Source organism: Salvelinus namaycush, chromosome 8, assembly GCF_016432855.1.
Source record: "Salvelinus namaycush isolate Seneca chromosome 8, SaNama_1.0, whole genome shotgun sequence".
NCBI classification, from domain to species: Eukaryota; Metazoa; Chordata; class Actinopteri; order Salmoniformes; family Salmonidae; genus Salvelinus; species Salvelinus namaycush.
In genome coordinates, this window is record NC_052314.1 from 4,759,995 (window position 1) to 4,782,824 (window position 22,830).

The 22,830-nt window shown below is 38.5% G+C and overlaps 2 protein-coding genes across 2 annotated transcripts in view; one reads left to right on the forward strand and one right to left on the reverse strand.

Annotated features, from left to right (window-relative positions):
• The window catches only part of LOC120051659 (plakophilin-3-like), a 72,550-nt gene extending 68,853 nt beyond the window's left edge, over positions 1–3,697 (forward strand). The window contains exon 17 of the mRNA XM_038998551.1: positions 1,729–3,697. Within this exon, the coding sequence (XP_038854479.1) occupies positions 1,729–1,770 (42 nt within the window). The 3' untranslated portion in view covers positions 1,771–3,697. The remainder of the gene's footprint in view (positions 1–1,728) is intronic.
• A 6,821-nt stretch (positions 3,698–10,518) lies between these two features.
• LOC120051660 (anoctamin-9-like) overlaps positions 10,519–22,830 on the reverse strand; it is a 52,477-nt gene continuing 40,165 nt past the window's right edge. Inside the window, exon 24 of the mRNA XM_038998552.1 lies at positions 10,519–10,659. Within this exon, the coding sequence (XP_038854480.1) occupies positions 10,519–10,659 (141 nt within the window). The remainder of the gene's footprint in view (positions 10,660–22,830) is intronic.

The window sequence follows — 22,830 nt, forward strand, 5'->3', positions numbered from 1 at the left end:
TTGTCCTTTAGTAGTGGTTTCTTTGCAGCAATTCGACTATGAAGGCCTGATTCACACAAATCAAATCAAATGTATTTATATAGCCCTTCTTACATCAGCTGATATCTCAAAGTGCTGTACAGAAACCCAGCCTAAAACCCCAAACAGCAAGCAATGCAGGTGTAGAAGCACACAGTCTTCTCTGAACAGTTGATGTTGAGTTGTGTCTGTTACTTGAACTCTGTGAAGCATTTATTTGGGCGGCAATTTCTGAGGCTGGTAACTCTAATGAACTTATCCTCTGCAGCAGAGGTAACTCTGGGTCTTCCTTTCCTGTGGCGGTCCTCATGAGAGCCAGTTTCATCATAGTGCTTGATGGTTTTTGCGACTGCACAAAGTTCTTGAAATGTTCCCTATTGACTGACCTTCATGTCTTAAAGTAATGATGGACTGTAATTTCTCTTTCTTTATTTGAGCTGTTCTTGCCATGATATGGACTTGGGTCTTTTACCAAATAGGGCTATCTTCTGTATACCCCCCCCCCCCCCCCCCCCCCTACCTTGTCACAACACAACTGATTGGCTCAAACGCATTAAGAAGGAAAGGACGTCCACAAATTAACTTTTAACATGGCACACCTGTTAATTGAAATGCATTCCAGGTGACTACCTCATGAAGCTGGTTGAGAGAATGCCAAGAGTGTGCAAAGCTGTCATCAAGGCAAAGGGTGGCAATTTGAAGAATCTGAAACCTAAAATATATTTTGATTTATTTAACCCTTTTTTGGGTCCTATATTATTCCATATATGTTATTTCATTGTTTTGATGTCTTCACTATTATTCTACAATGTAGAAAATAGTAAAAAGAAAAACTCTTGAATGAGTAGGTGTTCTAAAACGTTTGACCGGTAGTGTATGTCAACTCTGTCAGACACCAACAAGTGTTTAAAGGCCTTGATTGTTTAATTCTAACATGAGATTATTCAAATATGTAATACAATGTTTTATAGCACTATTAAAAACATTTTGGCATGTTTTTCTATATTTTGAACATAAAACAACATTTATAAAGCAAACATTATCCCTTAGGCCTAGCACAGAATATACTTCCATTGTTTGATGTGACAAAGTAATCGATCTTAAAGGAAAAGTCCACCCAAAAACTCTAATTTGGTATTTGTTTCATTAGTCCTTTGTTGGCATAGTCCCAAAATGTTTTGTTTGTCAGCAATCACGTTTTCAAAATACAGAAATCGTCCCCATACTGTATAATACATTTTGCTGCATTTTGCAACAATGGACTAATGAAACAAATACCAAAAGAGAGTTTTTAGGTCTTTGTTTTCCTCTGAGGTCTTTGTTTTCCTCTGAGGTCTTTGTTTTCCTCTGAGGTCTTTGTTTTCCTCTGAGGTCTTTGTTTTCCTCTATCACTGGCGGTTAGTCAGTGATTTGAATTAACAACAAATACTCAACACAGACCTCAAATTTTTGCCTCTACATTTTTTTTGTTCAATTACAAACATTTGTAAAATATGAAAAATGAAAACATAAAAATTCGATCAGATCTTTCAGCACTGATGGAGTTAATGTTTTACGGAGTTGACAAAAATTACATTTTTCTTAATTCAAGGGGTTATACACAGTTGTCATTGTCATTCTGGACTAACAGATCTGGGACAAAGCTAACAGTTTAATACATACTTTGATTATATGCCCTGACAAAATGTCTCTCATGTTTGTGTTTTACAGAAAGGGTTCACACGACCAGACTTTGCAGACATGACAATCTAAAAAAAAAGGAACAGATGCAATGTCTCTCTCTCTCCTTCTGCCAAGCGGCTGGAAACGTATCTGAACACTTCAGTGGTCAAAGACTGGTCTGTACAACTGAAAACATTGCTCCTTGGGCTACTTCCTACTTACGCACACATGGAGTTGGATGAACTATACTACAGTGCAAGTGACAACAAAGATGGAACCTGTTTAGGAACGACCTTAATGGTGGACTATGATGATAACGGACACCCTTTTCCTTGTGCGCTTGAATACCATATGTATTCAATGCTATATGTTGAATTTAATATATATATTCAATGCTATATGTTGAATTTAATATATATTCAATGCTATAAGTTGAATGTAATATGATATGTATTCAATGCTGTAGCTTGAATGCTGTATGTTCTATATGGTGGAATCAGGGACTTTTTTCTCAATGCAACCAGTCACTCTGCTGTAACCAATAATGCTATGACTCGTTTCTCCTGCCTTAGCAAGCGTTGGTTTGACACAATCCCAAAGTCTTCAGGCCCCCATTTTGTTAACCCTGGTCCCAGATCAGTTTGTGCTGTATAGCCTACACGTATGGCCATTGTCACAAAACAACACAAAACTGCTAGTAAAAGGGATGGTAAAAGGGATGGTTTCCTATCAATGGTGCTTTTACTTTTGCTGAAGGGTTGAAATATTGATGTTGTTCATTGTGTTTTGTATTAGTTTGGTGTTAGTTATTTCTCAGACAGAAACTAGAGTATCACTGAGTTATAATGAGTTATAAACCAGAGTATCACTGAGTTATAATGAGTTATAAACCACAGTATCACTGAGTTATGAACCACAGTATCACTGAGTCATAATGAGTTATAAACCAGAGTATCACTGAGTTATGAGTTATAAACCAGAGTATCACTGAGTTGTTATGAGTTATAAACCAGAGTATCACTGAGTTATGAGTTATGAACCGCAGTATCACTGAGTTATGAGTTATAAACCAGAGTATCACTGAGTTATGAGTTATAAACCAGAGTATCACTGAGTTATGAGTTATAAACCAGAGTATCGCTGAGTTATGAGTTATAAACCACAGTATCACTGAGTTATGAGTTATAAACCAGAGTATCACTGAGTTATAATGAGTTATAAACCAGAGTATCACTGAGTTATGAGTTATAAACCAGAGTATCACTGAGTTATGAGTTATAAACCACAGTATCACTGAGTTATGAGTTATAAACCAGAGTATCGCTGAGTTATGAGTTATAAACCACAGTATCACTGAGTTATGAGTTATAAACCAGAGTATCACTGAGTTATGAGTTATAAACCAGAGTATCGCTGAGTTATGAGTTATAAACCAGAGTATCACTGAGTTATGAGTTATAAACCACAGTATCACTGAGTTATGAGTTATAAACCAGAGTATCACTGAGTTATGAGTTATAAACCAGAGTATCACTGAGTTATAAACCAGAGTATCACTGAGTTATGAGTTATAAACCACAGTATCACTGAGTTATGAGTTATAAACCAGAGTATCACTGAGTTATGAGTTATAAACCAGAGTATCACTGAGCGTTATAATGAGTTATAAACCAGTGTATCACTGAGCGTTATAATGAGTTGTAAATTAGAACTGAATGTATGTTTTTATGGATGTGTGGAAAAACTGAACTACTGACACCTGCATGAATGACCTACAATTATGACTCAGAAAGGGAATCATGCGATTGCTTTTAAAGCTTTACACAGTGGCTTACACATTTATTTACTTCATAGAGAAGACAGAGAACTGCTTTGTGTCCATCATTAGACTATGAGACCATTCTTATTTCCATTTACGATATGAAAAAATAATCAACTATTTTTACAATGTGCTTTTTAACTGTTAACTGCAGGTCGAATAAAATCTGCATCGTTTGTAACTAATAAAGCTGACGTCAATGAAGGAGTTTTGTTATTGAGTATGAGAATAGAAAATAGATGTTGTTTTGAGGTTTCACATCAACCAGGGTCAGGATGTTTTAGTGAACAAACAATACATTGGACATGCATTACATTTACATTTACATTTAAGTCATTTAGCAGACGCTCTTATCCAGAGCGACTTACAAATTGGAAAGTTCATACATATTCATCTTCATATTCATTAAATACTATATGAAAAACTCTGGGCCTTAGTTTTACCTGGTCAGGTCATGTGTTCAGGAAAAACTTCTGCTCTTTCGTAACAGCATTTGTGCTCCATGCAGAAGACCGTGTTTTGAGAGCATCAATTCTGACAGACTGACTGATCTACAAATCAACTTGCTTCCTAAATAACTGCTCTATGGGGCCGATGGATAAGAGCAATTGATAAGAGGTAAATGAGTAAACTGTTTGGAAAAGTGGATTGTAAATATAAAATACAATTGTTTTAGATCTAGTTTACCTTCTGATCGCTGGAGACAAATGTGAAACTAGTCACATGGCAGCTAACTGAAACATATCAACATATCACCTTTTCAGTGAAGTTTATGAAATGCTGGTAATTATAACTTGCAGATATGAAATGTGGAGACCCAAACTAGAGGCTTCTGTAGTTATGATTAGTGAGGAGTATTAGGGTAGATTTCAGTGGAGGCTCATCAGAATAGGACCATCCTCATCAGTGATTTGCAGATGTGTTTTTTTTTGTGAAACAAAAAAATATATATTTTTAGATAAAACTATACTAAATGTATTCACGTCACCAAATAATAACAAAACACACTGTTTTGCAATGAAGGTCTACAGTAGCCTCAGCAGCACTCTGTAGGGTAGCACCATGGTTTCGCCAGAGGACAGCTAGCTGCCGTCCTCCTCTGGGGACATTGACTTCAATAGAAAACCTTGGAGGCTCATGGTTCTCACCCCCTTCCATAGACCTACACTGTAATTATGAAAACTTCCGGAGGACGACCTTCAACCTATCAGAGCTCTTGCAGGATGAACTGACATGTTGTCCACCCAATCAAAGGATCAGAGAACGATTCTAGTACTGAAAGCATAAGCTACAGCTAGCTAGCACTGCAGCATAAAATGTGGTGAGTAGTTGTCTCAAAGAGAGAGAAAGACAATAGATGAACAGTTTTGAACAAATACATTTTTTTTAATGAAGGCGAAGCAAGAGAGAGTGAGACCTAGCTACATTTAATATGTTTTAGTTAGCGAATGCAGCTAGCTAGTTTAGCCTACTCAAACAGAGAGGGATGCAATGTTACCTAGCTGGCTATGGCTATCCAACACCGGAACTCTTCCAAGTCAAGGTAAGCTTTTGGTTTTATTAATTTATTGCCAAGGGGCCTGTCGGTGTAACTGCTAAACTGCTTACTGACTGTACACTATAAAAGTGAACTGTGTTTGCGTGTGATCAAGGGTGTATTCATTCCGCTGATTCTGTTGAAAAACATTTCTTAAATGGAAGCAAATGGAACGAAACGAGAATAAACATACCTGGATTTGTCCAATAGAAACTCTTGTTTGCAACTGTTGAACTAATGATTACACCCTAGATCAGCTAGATGCAGGCAAGAGTGTGCAAGGCGATATTGAATGTGTCACTGTCTGCCACCTTGATTACTAAAATTTCTTTCGACCTGTGCACCTACGTTGTAAACTTTCATTCGTAGTCTAGGTTGTAGCAACCTCATGATGAGTATAGGGAACATTAGAGTATCATGTAGTAGTCTAAACCTATCTATGTTACATTGAACTGGGTAAATGGAATATGAATGACAGTCATCCAATGTGCTGTAATAGAAATAAGGCCATGCTCATTAAAAAAATAGTAGTACTCCATCTTAAACGTCACCGGACGCCACTGGTAACTGTATAGACTACTATATAGACAGACTACTGTTCAACTCCTATCGTACACTTTCCTCACCTTTCAATATTTCATGTTTCATATTTCATTCAATCTACTGGGCTAACCCTTAAATCTGGCCCAACCTACCGGACTTACCCTTATATCTGGCCCAACCAACTGGACTAACCCCTAACCCTTATATCTGAACCAACCTACTGGACTAATCCTTATATCTGGCCCAACCTACTGGACTAACCCTTATAACTGGCCCAACCTACTAGACTAACCCTTATATATGTCCCTATCTACTGGACTAACCCTTATATCTGGCCCAACCTACTAGACTAACCCTTATATATGTCCCTATCTACTGGACTAACCCTTATATCTGGCCCAACCTACTGGACTAACCCTTATATCTGGCCCAACCTACTGGACTAACCCTTATATCTGGCCCAACCTACTGCCAACCCTTATATCTGGCCCAACCTACTGGACTAACCCTTATATCTGGCCCAACCCACTGGACTAACCCTTATAACTGGCCCAACCTACTAGACTAACCCTTATATGGCCCAACCTACTGCCAACCCTTATATCTGGCCCAACCTACTGGACTAACCCTTATATCTGGCCCAACCACACCTTCTCACCTGTACCCTCCCTCCCTACAGCCTCTCCCTTGTACCCTACCTCCTTACACCCTCTCCCTTGTACCCTACCTCCTTATATCTGGCACTACCTACAGTACCACAACCCCATTATCACTCCTACCACTTCCTCCACCCACCAATACAGGCCCAACCTACCTTCCTATGCAGAAATGTATATCTGGCCCTCCTTCCTTTTTAAGGATCATTATAGAACACTAGGAGAGAAGAGGACATTGAGATTATAGAACACTAGGAGAGAAGAGGACATTGAGATTATAGAACACTCGGAGAGAAGAGGACATTGAGATTATAGAACACTAGGAGAGAAGAGGACATTGAAATTATAGAACACCAGGAGAGAAGAGGACATTGAGATTATAGAACACTCGGAGAGAAGAGGACATTGAAATTATAGAACACCAGGAGAGAAGAGGACATTGAGATTATTGAACACTAGGAGAGAAGAGGACATTGAAATTATAGAACACTAGGAGAGAAGAGGACATTGAAATTATAGAACACTAGGAGAGAAGAGGACATTGAAATTATAGAACACTAGGAGAGAAGAGGACATTGAGATTATAGAACACTAGGAGAGAAGAGGACATTGAAATTATAGAACACTAGGAGAGAAGAGGACATTGAGATTATAGAACACTAGGAGAGAAGAGGACATTGAGATTATAGAACACTAGGAGAGAAGAGGACATTGAGATTATAGAACACTAGGAGAGAAGAGGACATTGAGATTATAGAACACTAGGAGAGAAGAGGACATTGAAATTATAGAACACTAGGAGAGAAGAGGACATTGAGATTATAGAACACTAGGAGAGAAGAGGACATTGAAATTATAGAACACTAGGAGAGAAGAGGACATTGAGATTATAGAACACTAGGAGAGACGAGGACATTGAGATTATAGAACACTGGGAGAGAAGAGGACATTGAGACATCGATTCAGGTCTGCAGTTCACCTGCCCTCTGCAGGTGAGAGAAAAGTAATTTCTGGAGAAAGAAGATCAGAGGATTATCAATAGCAAAATATAAAGTGGGCTGGAGAATATGTTGTATGTAATGTAAACACCAGTAAATAAATACCCCTACAGGATGGATTAGCTTTTGACTTTAATATTTCAATCGATTTTTTTAATAGTTTTTAACACAAATATGAAATCACATTGAAAGTATTTACACATCGAATTTAAACCATAAATCACAGAATACACTAAGTGAATTTCTCAAAATCTTCAAACATCTGTTTCACATACAGTACTATACACATACAGTACTGTATAGTGATCTTAGAAATGGCATATAATAGCATGTGCAGTTGTATACATAAGGTCCTTCAAAACATTTAATTTAAATGATAATTGGACAAGAAAAATGGCACAACGCTCACTCACCGTTAAACATACATCGTTTTATTAGACAAGTTTAAAAGATTGACGTTTCGGGCCTTCAATGGCCTTTTTTATTAAAATAATCGCACAGAGAATGGACAAGTTCATATAGGTCATTGGGAAGACAATTAGGGACAAAACTCTCTTTAGCTGGTGGTGCTAATGAGAGACAGTAATGGTAGCCTATACAGGTTGGTGCTCAGGGTGTGGTGTGATCAATGTCTCCACCTGGTGTTGAAATACAGGACCGAATCCAATAAACAACAATTGGACAACTTGACAAAGCTTTTTTCAACTGCAGTACGTGGAATTGATATACAACTACTAAAACAGTATGTAATACATGTTAAATATGTTAGGTTTTGAAAAATATACAACAGGTCTAAGCAAAACTAGGGATAACAACAAAAAACATTAAAAGCTTAGGCAAAGAGGTCTAACAACTGGTTTGGACAAAGACTTAGTGAGCTTGTGAAAACTTTATTTAAACTAGGCACTTCAGTTAAGAACAAATTCTTATTTACAATGGCGGCCTAGTAATCTCCCTCCATGTGTAAACAAGAAGTGCAAATAGGGGTGTGGTCACTGAACCAACAAAGGGATGAGGCCCTTCACAAAAGCATCTCTTCTCTAGATTAAAACCTCTTAAGGATCCGCCCCTTCTTTTTCCAATTTTCACCTAAAATGACTTACCCAAATCTAACTGCCTGTAGCTCAGGACCTGAAGCAAGGATATGCATATTCTTGATACCATTTGAAAGTTTTGAAGTTTGTGGAAATGTGAAAGGAATGTAGGAGAATATAACACAATAGATCTGGTAAAAGATAATACAAAGAAAAACGTTTTTTTTGTGGCTTTTTTTTGTACCATCCTCTTTGAAATCCAAGAGAAAGGCCATAATGTATTACTCCAGCCCAGTTGCAATTTAGATTTTGGCCACGAGAAAAAACATTTTAGACGCAATGAACCATTGCATTTATGTTCAAAATGTTGTATAGACTGCCCAAATGTGCCTAATTGGTTTATTAATAACTTGTCAAGTTCATAACTGTGCACTCTCCTTAAACAATAGCATGGTATTCTTTCACTGTAATAGCTACTGTAAATTCGACAGTGCAGTTAGATTAACAAGAATTTAAGCTTCCTGCCAATATCAGATATGTCTATGTCCCGGGAAATGTTCTTTTTACTTACAACCTCATGCTAATCGTATTAGCCTACGCTAGCTCAACCATCCTGTGGACAGGACACCGACCCCGAAGAAATTTTAAGACCTCTGGGGACTAAAGTATCTAAGCAATGGATCCAGAACGTGTCTCTGGACTTTTATCGGTGTTTGTCAACACCGCGTTTGGTTTTACTGATTTGTTCTATTCCAAAACAAAAGAGGTCCACCGGGCTGCTGGAGTCAGCAGCTGAAAGGCATTTCGGTGCTCACACATTCTACCGTAGTAACTCCCGTGAAGTTTCTCCTGGGTAAAATAAACCACACGGGCAGCGAATCACATAGATCGCATTGCGAGAATTACAACTGATGGGTACAAGAAACTTTTCATATGTTTGGTGTACTGACATTGAGTACAAATGCCACACTTGTAGTTGCCGGGGGGGGGGATAAGCAGGCTACTGTGGTCTTGTTTGCGCTTTGGCTGATGTCAGATCGGACAAAACTGTCTTTAATGTTTTTAGCTGAAATAATAATTTAAATCAAACTTTAGATAGAAAAGTAAATCGATAAATAATATGCAAATTAAAAATGTAAAATATGCACAAATTGAATAAATCACTGATACATTTTTTTAATTATCCAAAGAACAAGATTAGTCATATTATACAAATGTAACACTTCCTTAAATGTGGAAATATACACTATGAAGTAACAGATACTGTTGGAGAGAGAATATAACTGCATTTCATAGACTGAATAAAAAACAACATGATGAATTAGAGTGTTTCCTTCTGAAGAGTAGGGCTTCTTCTTCCTCTTCTTCTTCAGATGTCGTCCTCTGTGGCCAGGCAGTAGAAGTCATCGCGAGCCCCATAGTTGCGTAATCCCAGGTCCGAGACATCTATATCTGACGGTGTTTGGCTCAGTCATGGGGTGCAGGGTTAGAGGTTGAAGATAGGTAACACAGGAGCTCTGGACGTCAGGGCCTTGTAGACAGGGAGAGGCAGGTCTGGACGTCAGGGCCTTGTTGACAGGGAGAGGCAGCCCTGGACCACAGCAGGTCTGGACGTCAAGGCCTTGTAGACAGGGAGAGGCAGCTCTGGACGTCAGCAGCTCTGGACGTCAAGGCCTTGTTGACAGGGAGAGGCAGCCCTGGACCACAGCAGGTCTGGACGTCAAGGCCTTGTAGACAGGGAGAGGCAGCTCTGGACGTCAGCAGCTCTGGACGTCAAGGCCTTGTTGACAGGGAGAGGCAGCCCTGGACCACAGCAGCTCTGGACGTCAAGGCCTTGTTGACAGGGAGAGGCAGCCCTGGACCACAGCAGCTCTGGACGTCAAGGCCTTGTTGACAGGGAGAGGCAGCCCTGGACCACAGCAGCTCTGGACGTCAGGGCCTTGTTGACAGGGAGAGGCAGCCCTGAGCCACAGCAGCTCTGGACGTCAAGGCCTTGTAGACAGGGAGAGGCAGCCCTGGACCACAGCAGCTCTAGACGTCAAGGCCTTGTTGACAGGGAGAGGCATCTCTGGACCGCAGGCGAGAGGAAGGGAGAAGGTTAAAGTCCAAATGAACCCTCAATCTTACCAACCGCGCTGTCACAGCTGATTATTCTAGCTAGACAAGCACTTACCAATATCATTAATGTGGATACTGTGCATGAATACGAACTATTCACTTTGTAATTTTGTTGTCCACTACATTACACTATCTATCCCAATCCAATATGCTTTAGGTCCAAGGACACAATGCCAGGCAGTCCCATGTCTCCTGCAGGGTCTGGGTCAGGGCGACAGTCCAGGTAGTCTGGGTTTAGGGTGAGCATGGGGTCCTTATCGTCCTGGAAGAGGGTCTGGGTGGTAAGGGTTAGGGCTCAGTTAGGGTTAGTCATGGGGTAGTATATACTAACTACATACTATATACTAACTACTAAATACTAACTACTACATACTACGGTATTACTACATACTACCTATTATATATTAACTATTATATACTAATTACTACATACTACAGTACTGCTATCTACTAACTACTACATACTACAGTACTACTACATACTACAGTTCTACTATAAACTAACTACTACATATTACAGTTCAAATATATACTACAGCACTACTACATACTACGGTTCTACCACATACTAACTACTACATACTACAGTTCTACTACATACTAACTACTACATACCACAGGTCTACTATATACTACAGTACTATTACATACTACAGTTCTACTATATACTACAGTACTACTACATACTATGGTTATACTATATACCAATTACTACATACTACAGTTCTACTATATACTAACTACAACATACTACAGTTTTACTACATATTACAGTACTACTACATAGTAACTATTACATGTTAACTACTACATACTACAGTACTACTACATACTAACTACTATGTAGTAACTACTATATACTAACTACTACATACAAACTACTATATACTAACTACTACATGCTAACGACTACATACTACAGTTATACTATATACTACAGTACTATTACATACTACAATTCTACTATAGACTAACTACTACATACTACAGGTCTACTATATACGAACTACTACATACTACAGTTATACTATATACTACAGTACTATTACATACTACAGTTCTACTATATACTAACTACTACATATTCCAATTCTACTGCATACTAACTACTACATACTACAGGTCTGCTATATACTAACTACTACATACCACAGTTCTACTACATACGAACTACTACATACTACAGGTCTACTACATACTAACTACTACATACCACATTTCTACTATATACAAACTACTACATACTACAGTTCTACTACATACTAACTACTACATACCACAGTTCTACTATATATTACAGCACTATTACATACTACAGTTCTACTATATACTACATTACTACTACATACTACAGTTCTACTATATACTACAGTACTACTACATACTACAGTTCTGCTACAAACTACAGTTCTGCTACAAACTAACTACTACATACTACAGTTCTACTATATACTAACTACTACATACTACAGTTCTACTATATACTAACTACTACATACTACAGTTCTACTATATACTAACTACTACATACTACAGTTCTACTATATACTAACTACTACATACTACAGTTCTACGACATACTAACTACTACATACTACAGTTCTACTACATACCAACTACTACATACTACAGTTCTACTATATACTACAGTACTATTACATACTACAGTTCTACTATATACTACAGTACTACTACATACTACAGTTATACTATATACTAATTACTACATAATACAATTCTACTATATACTAACTACTACATACTACAGGTCTGCTATATACTAACTACTACATACTACAGTTCTACTATATACTAACTACTACATATTACAGTACTACTATATACTAACTATTATATGTTAACTACTTCATACTACAGTACTACTACATACTAACAACTATATACTAACTACTATATACTAACTACTACATTTTAACTACTATTTATTAACTACTACATACTAACTACTATATACGAACTACAACAGAGTCACTACTACATAGTCTACATAGTCACTACTACATAGTAACTACTATATACTAACTACTATATACTAACTACTACTACATATTAACTACTATTTATTAACTACTATATACTAACTACTACTACATATTAACTACTATTTATTAACTACTACATACTAACTACTATATACTAACTACTACAGAGTCACTACTACATAGTCTACATTGTAACTATTACGTAGTCTACATAGTAACTACTACATAGTCTACATAGCAACTACTACATAGTCTACATAGCAACTACTACATAGTCTACATAGTAACTACTACGTAGTCTACATAGTAACTACTACATAGTCTACATAGTAACTACTACATAGTCTACATAGTAACTACTACATAGTCTACATAGCAACTACTACATAGTCCACGTAGTAACTACTACATAGTAACTACTACATAGTCTACATAGTAACTACTACATAGTCTACATAGTAACTACTACATAGTCTACATAGCAACTACTACATAGTCTACATAGCAACTACTACATAGTCTACATAGCAACTACTACATAGTCTACATAGCAACTACTACATAGTCTACATAGTAACTACTACATAGTAACTACTACATAGTCTACATAGTAACTACTACATAGTCTACATAATAACTACTACATAGTCTACATAGTAACTACTACGTAGTCTACATAGTAACTAAGTAATTAGTACCGGGATTTCAGTCCTGGCCCTCAACAGGTAACCCTCATTGACTCTTGTTTTAAGTCATGTCCTCGTTTGAGGCATAGGGCTTAAGGTACAGTCCTGGGAAATCTTGTATCTATACCAATTCAAGCCAGCCCTATGGTATCTTGAAACAGAGGATTACCTGCTGAACATAGCATGGTTATTTTAGAGACTCCGTCTGATCTGAAATCCTGCAGCTGCGACTTTGTGCTGATTGATATAAATGCTAGAAGTTTGATTTAGAAAAAAATATTTTATTGCAACTCTGTCTTCTCAAACCAACGCGGACATTCTGATTATTATGGAATTTTGGTTAAAGAAGTCTATGCCGAATTCTGATGTGTATCTGGCTGGTTATAATGGTTATAGATCTGGCACTAGTGGAAATGTATCGCCCTCCCTCGGCTCTACCTTGTGCTCTAAATCTGAATTAATAAATCTGAGTTACTATGCTAAATCTGAATTATTAAATCTGAGTTACTATGCTAAATCTGAATTATTAAATCTGAGTTACTATGCTAAATCTGAAGGATTAAATCTGAGTTACTATGCTAAATCTGAATTATTAAATCTGAGTTACTATGCTAAATCTGAATTATTAAATCTGAGTTACTATGCTAAATCTGAATTATTACATCTGAGTTACTATGCTAAATCTGAATTATTAAATCTGAGTTACTATGCTAAATCTGAGTTACTATGCTAAATCTGAATTATTAAATCTGAGTTACTATGCTAAATCTGAATTATTAAATCTGAGTTACTATGCTAAATCTGAATGATTAAATCTGAGTTACTATGCTAAATCTGAATGATTAAATCTGAGTTACTATGCTAAATCTGAATGATTAAATCTGAGTTACTATGCTAAATCTGAATGATTAAATCTGAGATACTATGCTAAATCTGAATGATTAAATCTGAGTTACTATGCTAAATGTGAATTATTAATATTGGGTGATTTTAATCTGGATTGGTTGATGCCAGTATCAGATAGATTTAGCTCATTACAGATATCTTTCAGCCTAACTATAACTATAACTAAACCAACACGCCCCAACTTCAAACACGCTTAAAAATCTAAATATACTGCCACTGGAATCTTTGCTATTGTGCTCAGTGAACCTTGTCTCATTTCCTGCGTAAGAAATGCTGAACTACCTAAACCCCGCCCACATATTATTACAAAGAAACATTTTAGGAATTTGAATGAGCAACATTTTCATGTCTGATCTGCGGGTTGTGTGACTTGGAGGGTGTGTCCTCTATCGCTGACTCGGATCAGGCTCTAACTTGTTTCACTTCTCTATTTAACACTGTTGCAGATAATCATGCTCCATATAAAAAACTAAGAGTAAAGGATAGATGAAACACTGGAAAATTACAGAAAATAAATTTAGCTTGGGCTAAGATTGACTGATACTAGTCTGACTGGCAGTCCTTCAGACATTTGAGAAATGAAGATGTCTATCTCTGGTTATACCAGTAGAGGGAGTGCTTTATTCACCTCCAAACAGACTGTAGGGAACGACGCACTACCAGATACACATTCTCTATTTTAATTTCAACCATTTTATATCTATATGATGTACTAAGTGCCTTGCTAAAAATCTATGTTAAAAAAAACACAGGGCCTGATCCTCCTGATCTCTTCTTACTGCAGCTCTCTGCCCCACTTATTGCAGAATCATTAACCTAGATTTTTTCCCTTGACATTTGTTTCTGGTGTTATCTCTAAGTCCGGGAAAGTGGCACATGTCCTCCCCCGACAGAGATCCTTTTTACTTAGATAACTACCGTCCAATGTACTGTCTCTTGAAGAACACTCTTATCTGTACTCTTATCTCCACCCGGCACAGCCAGAAGAGGACTGGCCACCCCCCTCAGAGCCTGCTTCCTCTCTAGGTTTCTTCCTAGGTTCCTGCTTTTTCTAGGGAATTTTTTCCCAAGTCACCGTGTCTCTACATCTGCATTGCTTGCTCTCAGGGGGTTTCTGTATAAAAAAGGGCTCTATCAAAACATTTGATTTGATTGATTGAACGTCCAAGTTATCTTGCCTTTCCAAAGTTTTAGAATCTCTGGCCAACTCTCAGCGAAGAACTTTTCTAACTTCTCATTCTATTGTTAATAATGTGCACCAGTCTGCTTTTAGACCCGGACAGAAGCAGCTACACTTGTTTGCATTGATCCCCTTTTATTTTATTGTGATTGTTTTGCACTGCCTCTCTTGCACAGGCTCAATGTAAACTCACTGGACTCTAACCACACACTCACACATACTACACTGACACTCCAACACACAGACACACACACACCCAGGCATATTGACGACACACACATACAGTTGAAGTCAGACGTTTACATACACTTTAGCCAAATACATTTAAACTCAGTTTTTCACCATTCCTGACATTTAATCCAAGTACAAATTCCCTGTCTTAGGTCAGTTAGGATCACCACTTTATTTTAAGAATGTGAAATGTCAGAATAATCATAAAGATAATTATTTATTTAAGCTTTTATTTCTTTCATCACATTCCCAGTGGGTCAGAAGTTTACATACACTCAATTAGTATTTGGTAGCATTGCCTTTAAATTGTTTAACTTGGGTTAAATGTTTTGGGTAGCCTTCCACAAGCTTCCCACAATAATTTGGGTGAATATTTTCCCATCCCTCCTGATAGAGCTGGTGTAACTGAGTCAGGTTTGTAGGCCTCCTTGCTCGCACATGTTTTTTCAGTTCTGCCCACACATTTTCTACAGGATTGAGGTCAGGGCTTTGTGATGGCCACTCCAATACCTTGACTTTGTTGTCCTTAAGCCATTTTGCCACAACTTTGGAAGTATGCTTGAGGTCATTGTCCATTTGGAAGACCCATATGCGACCAAGCTTTAACTTCCTGACTGATGTCTTGAGATGTTGCTTCAATATATCCACATAATTTTCCTCCCTCATGATGCCATCTATTTTGTGAAGTGCACCAGTCCCTCCTGCAGCAAAGCACCCCCACAACATGATGCTGCCACCCCCGTGCTTCATGGTTGGGATGGTGTTCTTCGGCTTGCAAGCCTCCTCCTTTCTCCTCCAAACATAACAATGGTAATTATGGCCAAACAGTTCTATTTTTGTTTCATCAGACCAGAGGACATTTCTCCAGAAAGTACGATCTTTGTCCCCATGTGCAGTTGCAAACCGTAGTCTGGCTTTTTTATGGCGGTTTTGGAGCAGTGGCTTCTTCCTTGCTGGGCGGCCTTTCAGGTTATGTCGATATAGGACTCGTTTTACTGTGGATATAGATACTTTTGTACCTGTTTCCTCCAGTATCTTCACAAGGTCCTTTGCCGTTGTTCTGGGATTGATTTGCACTTTTCGCACCAAAGTACGTTCATCTCACCAAAGTACGTTCATCTCTAGGAGACAGAACGCGTCTCCTTCCTGAGCGGTATGACGGCTGCGTGGTCCCATGGTGTTTATACTTCCGTACTATTGTTTGTACAGATGAACGTGGTACCTTCAGGCGTTTGGAAATTGCTCCCAAGGATGAACCAGACTTGTGGAGGTCTACAATTTATTTTCTGAAGTCTTGGCTGATTTCTTTTGATATTCCCATGATATCAAGCAAAGAGGCACCGAGTTTGAAGGTAGGCCTTGAAATACAGGTACATCTCCAATTGACTCAAATTATATCAATTAGCCTATCAGAAGCTTCGAAAGCCATGACATCCTTTTCTGGAATTTTCTAAGCTGTTTAAAGTTACAGTCAACTTAGTGTATGTAAACTTCTGACCCACTGGAATTGTGATACAGTGAATTATAAGTGAAATAATCTGTCTGTAAACAATTGTTGGGAAAATGACTTGTGTCATGCACAAAGTAGATGTCCTAACCGACTTGCCAAAACTATAGTTTGTTAACAAGAAATTTGTGGAGCGGTTGAAAGACGGGTTTTAATGACTCTAAACTAAGTGTATGTAAACGTCCAACTTCCAACTGTGCATACCTTCACATTCCTTCACACTCTTCATATACACTGCTGGTAACCTCTGTTTATTATTTATGCATAGTCACTTTACCCCTACCTACATGTACATATTACCTCAATTACCTCAACTAACCTGTACCCCCGAACATTGACTTGGTACCGGTACCCCCTGTATATAGTCTCGTTATTTTTATTTTATTGTGTTACTATTTTTCCTTTAGTTTATTTAGCACATTTTTCTTACTTACTTTTTAAAAACTCTGCATTGTTGGTGAAACTTCATTAGGGTAGGGGGCACTATTTTCACCTCCGGATGAAAAGCGTGCCCAAAGTAAACTACATGCTACTCAGGCCCAGAAGCTAGGGTATGCATATAATTGGTGTATATGGATAGAAGACACTCTAAAGTTTCCAAAACTGTTAAAATAATGTCTGTGAGTATAACAGAACTGATATGGCAGGCGAAAACCTGAGAAAAATCGATCCAGGAAGTGGGATTTTATTATTTTTGTAATTTTCTATTGAATGCCATTACAGTATCCATTGACTTAGGACTCAAATTGCACTTCCTATGGCTTCCACTAGATGTCAACAGTCTTTAGAACTTGTTTCAGGCTTGTATTCTGAAAAATGAGATAGTAAGACCAGTCTGAATGAGTGGACCCTGCAGTGTCCCAGAGGTTTTTCATGCACGATACCGAGAATACGCCTTTCTTGTTTTCCTTTTATATTGATGAAGCTTTTGTCCGGTTGAAATGTTATTGGTTATTATGACTAAAAACAACCTGAGGATTGATTATAAACATTGTTTGACATGTTTCTACGAACTTTACTGATACTTTTCGGATTTTTCGTCTGTCTGTTGTGACTGCCTTTGAGCCTGTGGATTACTGAACAAAACGCGCGAACAAAACAGAGGTTTTTGGATATAAAGAGGGACTTTATCGAACAAAACAAACATTTATTGAGGAAATGGGAGTCTTGTGAGTGCAACCATATGAAGTTCATCAAAGGTAAGTGATTAATTTTATCACTATTTCTGACTTGTGTAACTCCTCTACTTTGCTGGTAACTGTTTGTAATGATTTGTCTGCTGGGCACTGTTCTCAGATAATCGCATGGTATGCTTTTGCCGTAAAGCCTTTTTGAAATCTGACACCGTGGTTGGATTAACAAGAAGTTAATCTTTAAACCGATGTAATAACACTTGTATGTTTTATGAATTTTTATAATGAGTATTTCTGTTTTTGAATTTGGCGCTCTGCAATTTCACTGGATGTTGGCCAGGTGGGACGGTAGCGTCCCACACCCCCTAGAGAGGTTAAAGGCTTGTAAGCATTTCACGGTAAGGTCTACATACACCTGTTGTATTCAGCGCATGTGACAAATAAAATGTTATTTGAAATAAAATGTGATTTGGTTTGTTCTAGATTAGGGATGGGCAATTGGCGGCCCCCCTTTTGTAGGTCAGAATAGTAGAATACACAAGGTGCAATTTCAAAATTAGTTTGCATCAGCAGTTTTTCTCTTGTTATTTCAGTCACTGGCAGTCACGCAATTAGCACGTCAGCTAACATTTTTTAGATTGATAAATTAGTCAAGCGGCCAGCTATCTAAACTTGTAGTAATCATGGTCGAATTACCGAACGTGTCGCCCCCGTTGATTTTCTGTCACGTGTATTCCCTCTCCAGCCTCTAGGTCACCAGGCTGCTCGTTACGGCGCACACCTGTCACCATCGTTACGTGCATCTGCGCATAATGACACTTACCTGGACTCCATCACCTCCTTGATTACCTGCCTTTTATATGTCACTCCCTTTGGTTTCTTCCCCAGTCGTCATTGTTTCTGCATCTGTGTCATGTCGGTGTGCCGTTGGTGTTTCTTGTTGTGTTTGTTTATTTATTAAATGTATTCACTCCCTGAACTTGCTTCCCGACTCTCAGCGTACATCCTTAGAGAATGACGACTCAACAAAGGGAAGCACCAGGGAGGTCTCAGCCGGCTCGTCAGGCTCTCACTCCTCAACCGGTTCGTCAGGTTTCTGCGCCTCAGTGGAGGCGACCGGTCATGTCGGTGTTGGTGTTTCTTGTTGTGTTCGTGTATTTATTAAATGTATTCACTTCCTGAACTTGCTTCCCGACTCTCAGTGTATATCCTTAGATTTTCTTAGTCACTTTCACTCAGATATCATATTAAAAACTTCAAATATTTCTCTCCATTCTATGGCAAAATGTGTAGAATTGCAGTAAATTTTGTTGTAAAATTGCTAAATCTTCTCTCCGCCCCATTGCAAAATGTGTAGATTTGCAGGATATTAAGTCAAAAACTTAACATTTTTCTCTCCGCTCTTAAGACGGGGCCTCTAAAATGTTTTGCTTGCCTTGTGGGAGAAACAAAATGTTGCTTAGGGCCCCCAAAAAGGCTAGGGCCGGCTCTGACTATGTGTGGGTGTGGATGTGGGTACGTGGCCGCTGATGAGATCAGACTTTTTGTGGCCCCCACCCCGATCAAAGTTGCCCATCCCTGTTCTAGATTATGTATTAAATTGCTTAGATCATAAAAACCATTGACTCAAACATTACAACAAAATCTATGGGCTAAGAAAACCTATCTAAAAAACGTTAGCTGACATGGGCTAATTGATCTGGACATTTCTGATAAGTTATAGCTCTCTAAGAGTCTAAGGTCTGCAATGACAAGACGAGGAAAACTGATGATGCACTACCCAATTTAGAAATTGTACCCTGTGCATTCTACTATTACAATTTTCAAGAGTTCCATTACAGAAAGTGTTTTTTTTTTTTTTTATGGGGGGGGGGGGGGGGGGGGGGGGGGGGGGCATTTCCTGTGGTCAACCGTTCAGTCATTGGCATACGGCTGGGAAAACCAGAACATTTTGGTCCGTAAAGTTCCTTGTCTTTCCACTGAAAGATTTGTCTTTCTACTGCCTGTTTTGAACAATTCTAAAAGTTTAACCGATAAAAACATAAGAGTTGGTCTATAACATTTTATTGTTAACTAGCCTGTTAAAAGTGCTAATATTAACTGGTCCTGCATATCATGCCATAAAGGGCAACAACAGATCCATTTAGTATCAGCATCAATCTATCCTCTCTGTTTATTATCTATGCATAGTCACTTTAACTCTACCTATATGTACATATTACCTCAATTACCTCGACTAACCGGTGCCCCCGCACATTGACTCTGTGCCGGTACCCCCTGTATATAGTCTCGCTATTGTTATTTTACTGCTGCTCTTTAATTATTTGTTACTTACATTTTTTACTTAACACTTATTTTTGTCTTAAAACTGCATTGTTGGTTAAGGGCTTGTAAGTAAGGATTTCAGTGTAAGGTCTACAGCTGTTGTATTCAGCACTTGTACAAATAAAGTTTGATTTGAATGGGAAACACAGCAGGACAAATACAGTACAAACACACCCAGAGCTCTAAGAGATCTCTCTCTCTCTTTAATGACCAGTTTGTCAACATATTAACTATTGGTAATGAGTAGGCTGGGGTGAAACCTGCCCTGGGGAAACTAGATAAACCTCTCATAGTGAAACATGCCCTGAGGCAAGTAGTTAAACCTCTGATCGCTGAGTAACCAAACACTTTCGTTTCATATTTGTCATCAACAACCTGTGCAGATCACTGTAGGCTAAACTATCATTCTGAATGCATAGACCTTTTTATTACAATTTATAAATTTGCTAGAGACTATTCTGGCGTAACACTGAACACCTGAAAAGTATACATAAATACAATATTTTTTGTCTTACAAGTTGTATTTATTTTCAAATTAAAATATGCAAATGAGGCACACTCTCTTTAAATATGCGCTAATTTGCATATTACGAGAATCAGTTTTTACAACTGTCACGACTTCCACCGAAGTCGTTTCCTCTCCTTGTTCGGGCGGTGTTCGGCGGTCGGCGTCACTGGTATTCTAGCCATCGTCGATCCACTTTTCATTTTCCATTTGTTTTGTCTTGTTTTCTTACACACCTGGTTTCCATTTCCCTCATTAATTGTTGTGTATTTAACCCTCTGCCCCCCCCCCCCCCATGTCCTTGTGTGGAATTGTTTGTTTGTAAGTGCTTGTACTGTATGTTACTGGTGCGCGTCGGGTTTTGTACCCATGTAGGTTCTTTTGTATTGCCGTGGGTTTGAATTAAACTGCTCCGTTTATTACCTATTTCTGCTCTCCTGCGTCTGACTTCACTGCCACCAGTTCCGCAACCCTTACAACGAGACATTGCTTCAAGGCAGACTGTTTGTTGTATTTTATTGTGATAATGGTCATACTTTAACAGAACAGTTTATCAAAATATTGTCATTTTGCATATATTTACAGATAAGATTACACTTAAAAATCGAAACGACATAAGACATCAAAAAAAGCCTCTGTATTAGTCTGACTGTAAGACCTAAGAACCTGTGTGTGGAATAATGTGAATGTACATCCTTTGAAGACTGAAAAATGAATTGGCGCACTGGGAACATGTCATTTTGAGAAAATGGCAGATAAAGATTGGCTAATTGTCACGCCCTGACCGTAGAGAGCTTTTTATATCTCTATTTTGGTTTGGTCAGGGTGTGATTTGGGTGGGCATTTATGTTCTTTTTTCTATGATTTGTATTTCTGTGTGTTTGGCCGGGTGTGGTTCTCAATCAGAGGAAGCTGTCTATCGTTCTCTCTGATTGAGAACCATACTTAGGTTGCCTTTTCCCACCTGTATTGGTGGGTAGTTGTCTATGTGTAGTGGCCTGCGATCACTACGTAGCTTTACGTTCCTTTGTTATTTTCTTGTTTTTTTTGGCGACATTTAATAAACTAAAATGTACGCTCAACACGCTGCGCCTTGGTCCATTCCTTTCGACGAGCGTGACAGAACTACCCACCACCAAAGGACCAAGCAGCGTGAAAGAGAGGACTGGACATGGGAGGACATCCTGGACGGCAAGGGATCCTACACATGGGAGGAGATCCTGGCTGGAAGGATGTACACACGATGTATACATGATACACCTGGGAGATGTAGTATGGAGAGAGCGTTAGGCACATTGGCAAGACATCTTGCAGAAGAATGTAGAGGGTCTACATTCTACATTTCTACATCGTTTATACGTCGGCCAGGCAACAACATCCTAATCTGATGTCTCGGTGTCGTCTTGCCGATGTACAAAAGCTCTCCAAACGACATATTCCCTACGCAGTTTGATACGTCGACCAAAGGTGAGCGTGGTGACTGGGGACTAGTGTCAATCCATAACCATTTCTCACCCGTGGGGGGGCACGTTTAACATATTTTATTCATAGCCTACCCATGGCCAGTCAAACATTTTCAGGTTCATGGTTGGCAATACTTTCATCAGAAAAATATGTATAAAGCCTATAAGCTTAAATCAATTAATACACACGCATTTTCTGATTACAGTGCTTGTCCCAGGGAATTCTGTTTACCACGTGGCTCAAATGTTAATTATTTTGGTAAATGTATTCACTGCTCTTAGCCTGAAGTAAAGCCTTAAATCCATCTTTATCGAACTCACTGCACACCCTCTGCATCAGCTATATTTTGGTGAAATGTGATGTTTTTGTTTCTCTGTTCCTTGTTTCTCTCTTCTCTGTGCTGCAGATCTATTAACCACTTGATGTTATCGTAATAGCCGAATAAACGTGACATTAACTTGAATCTTATTTCTTCATTTTAACCACAAACAAAATAACTAGTAGT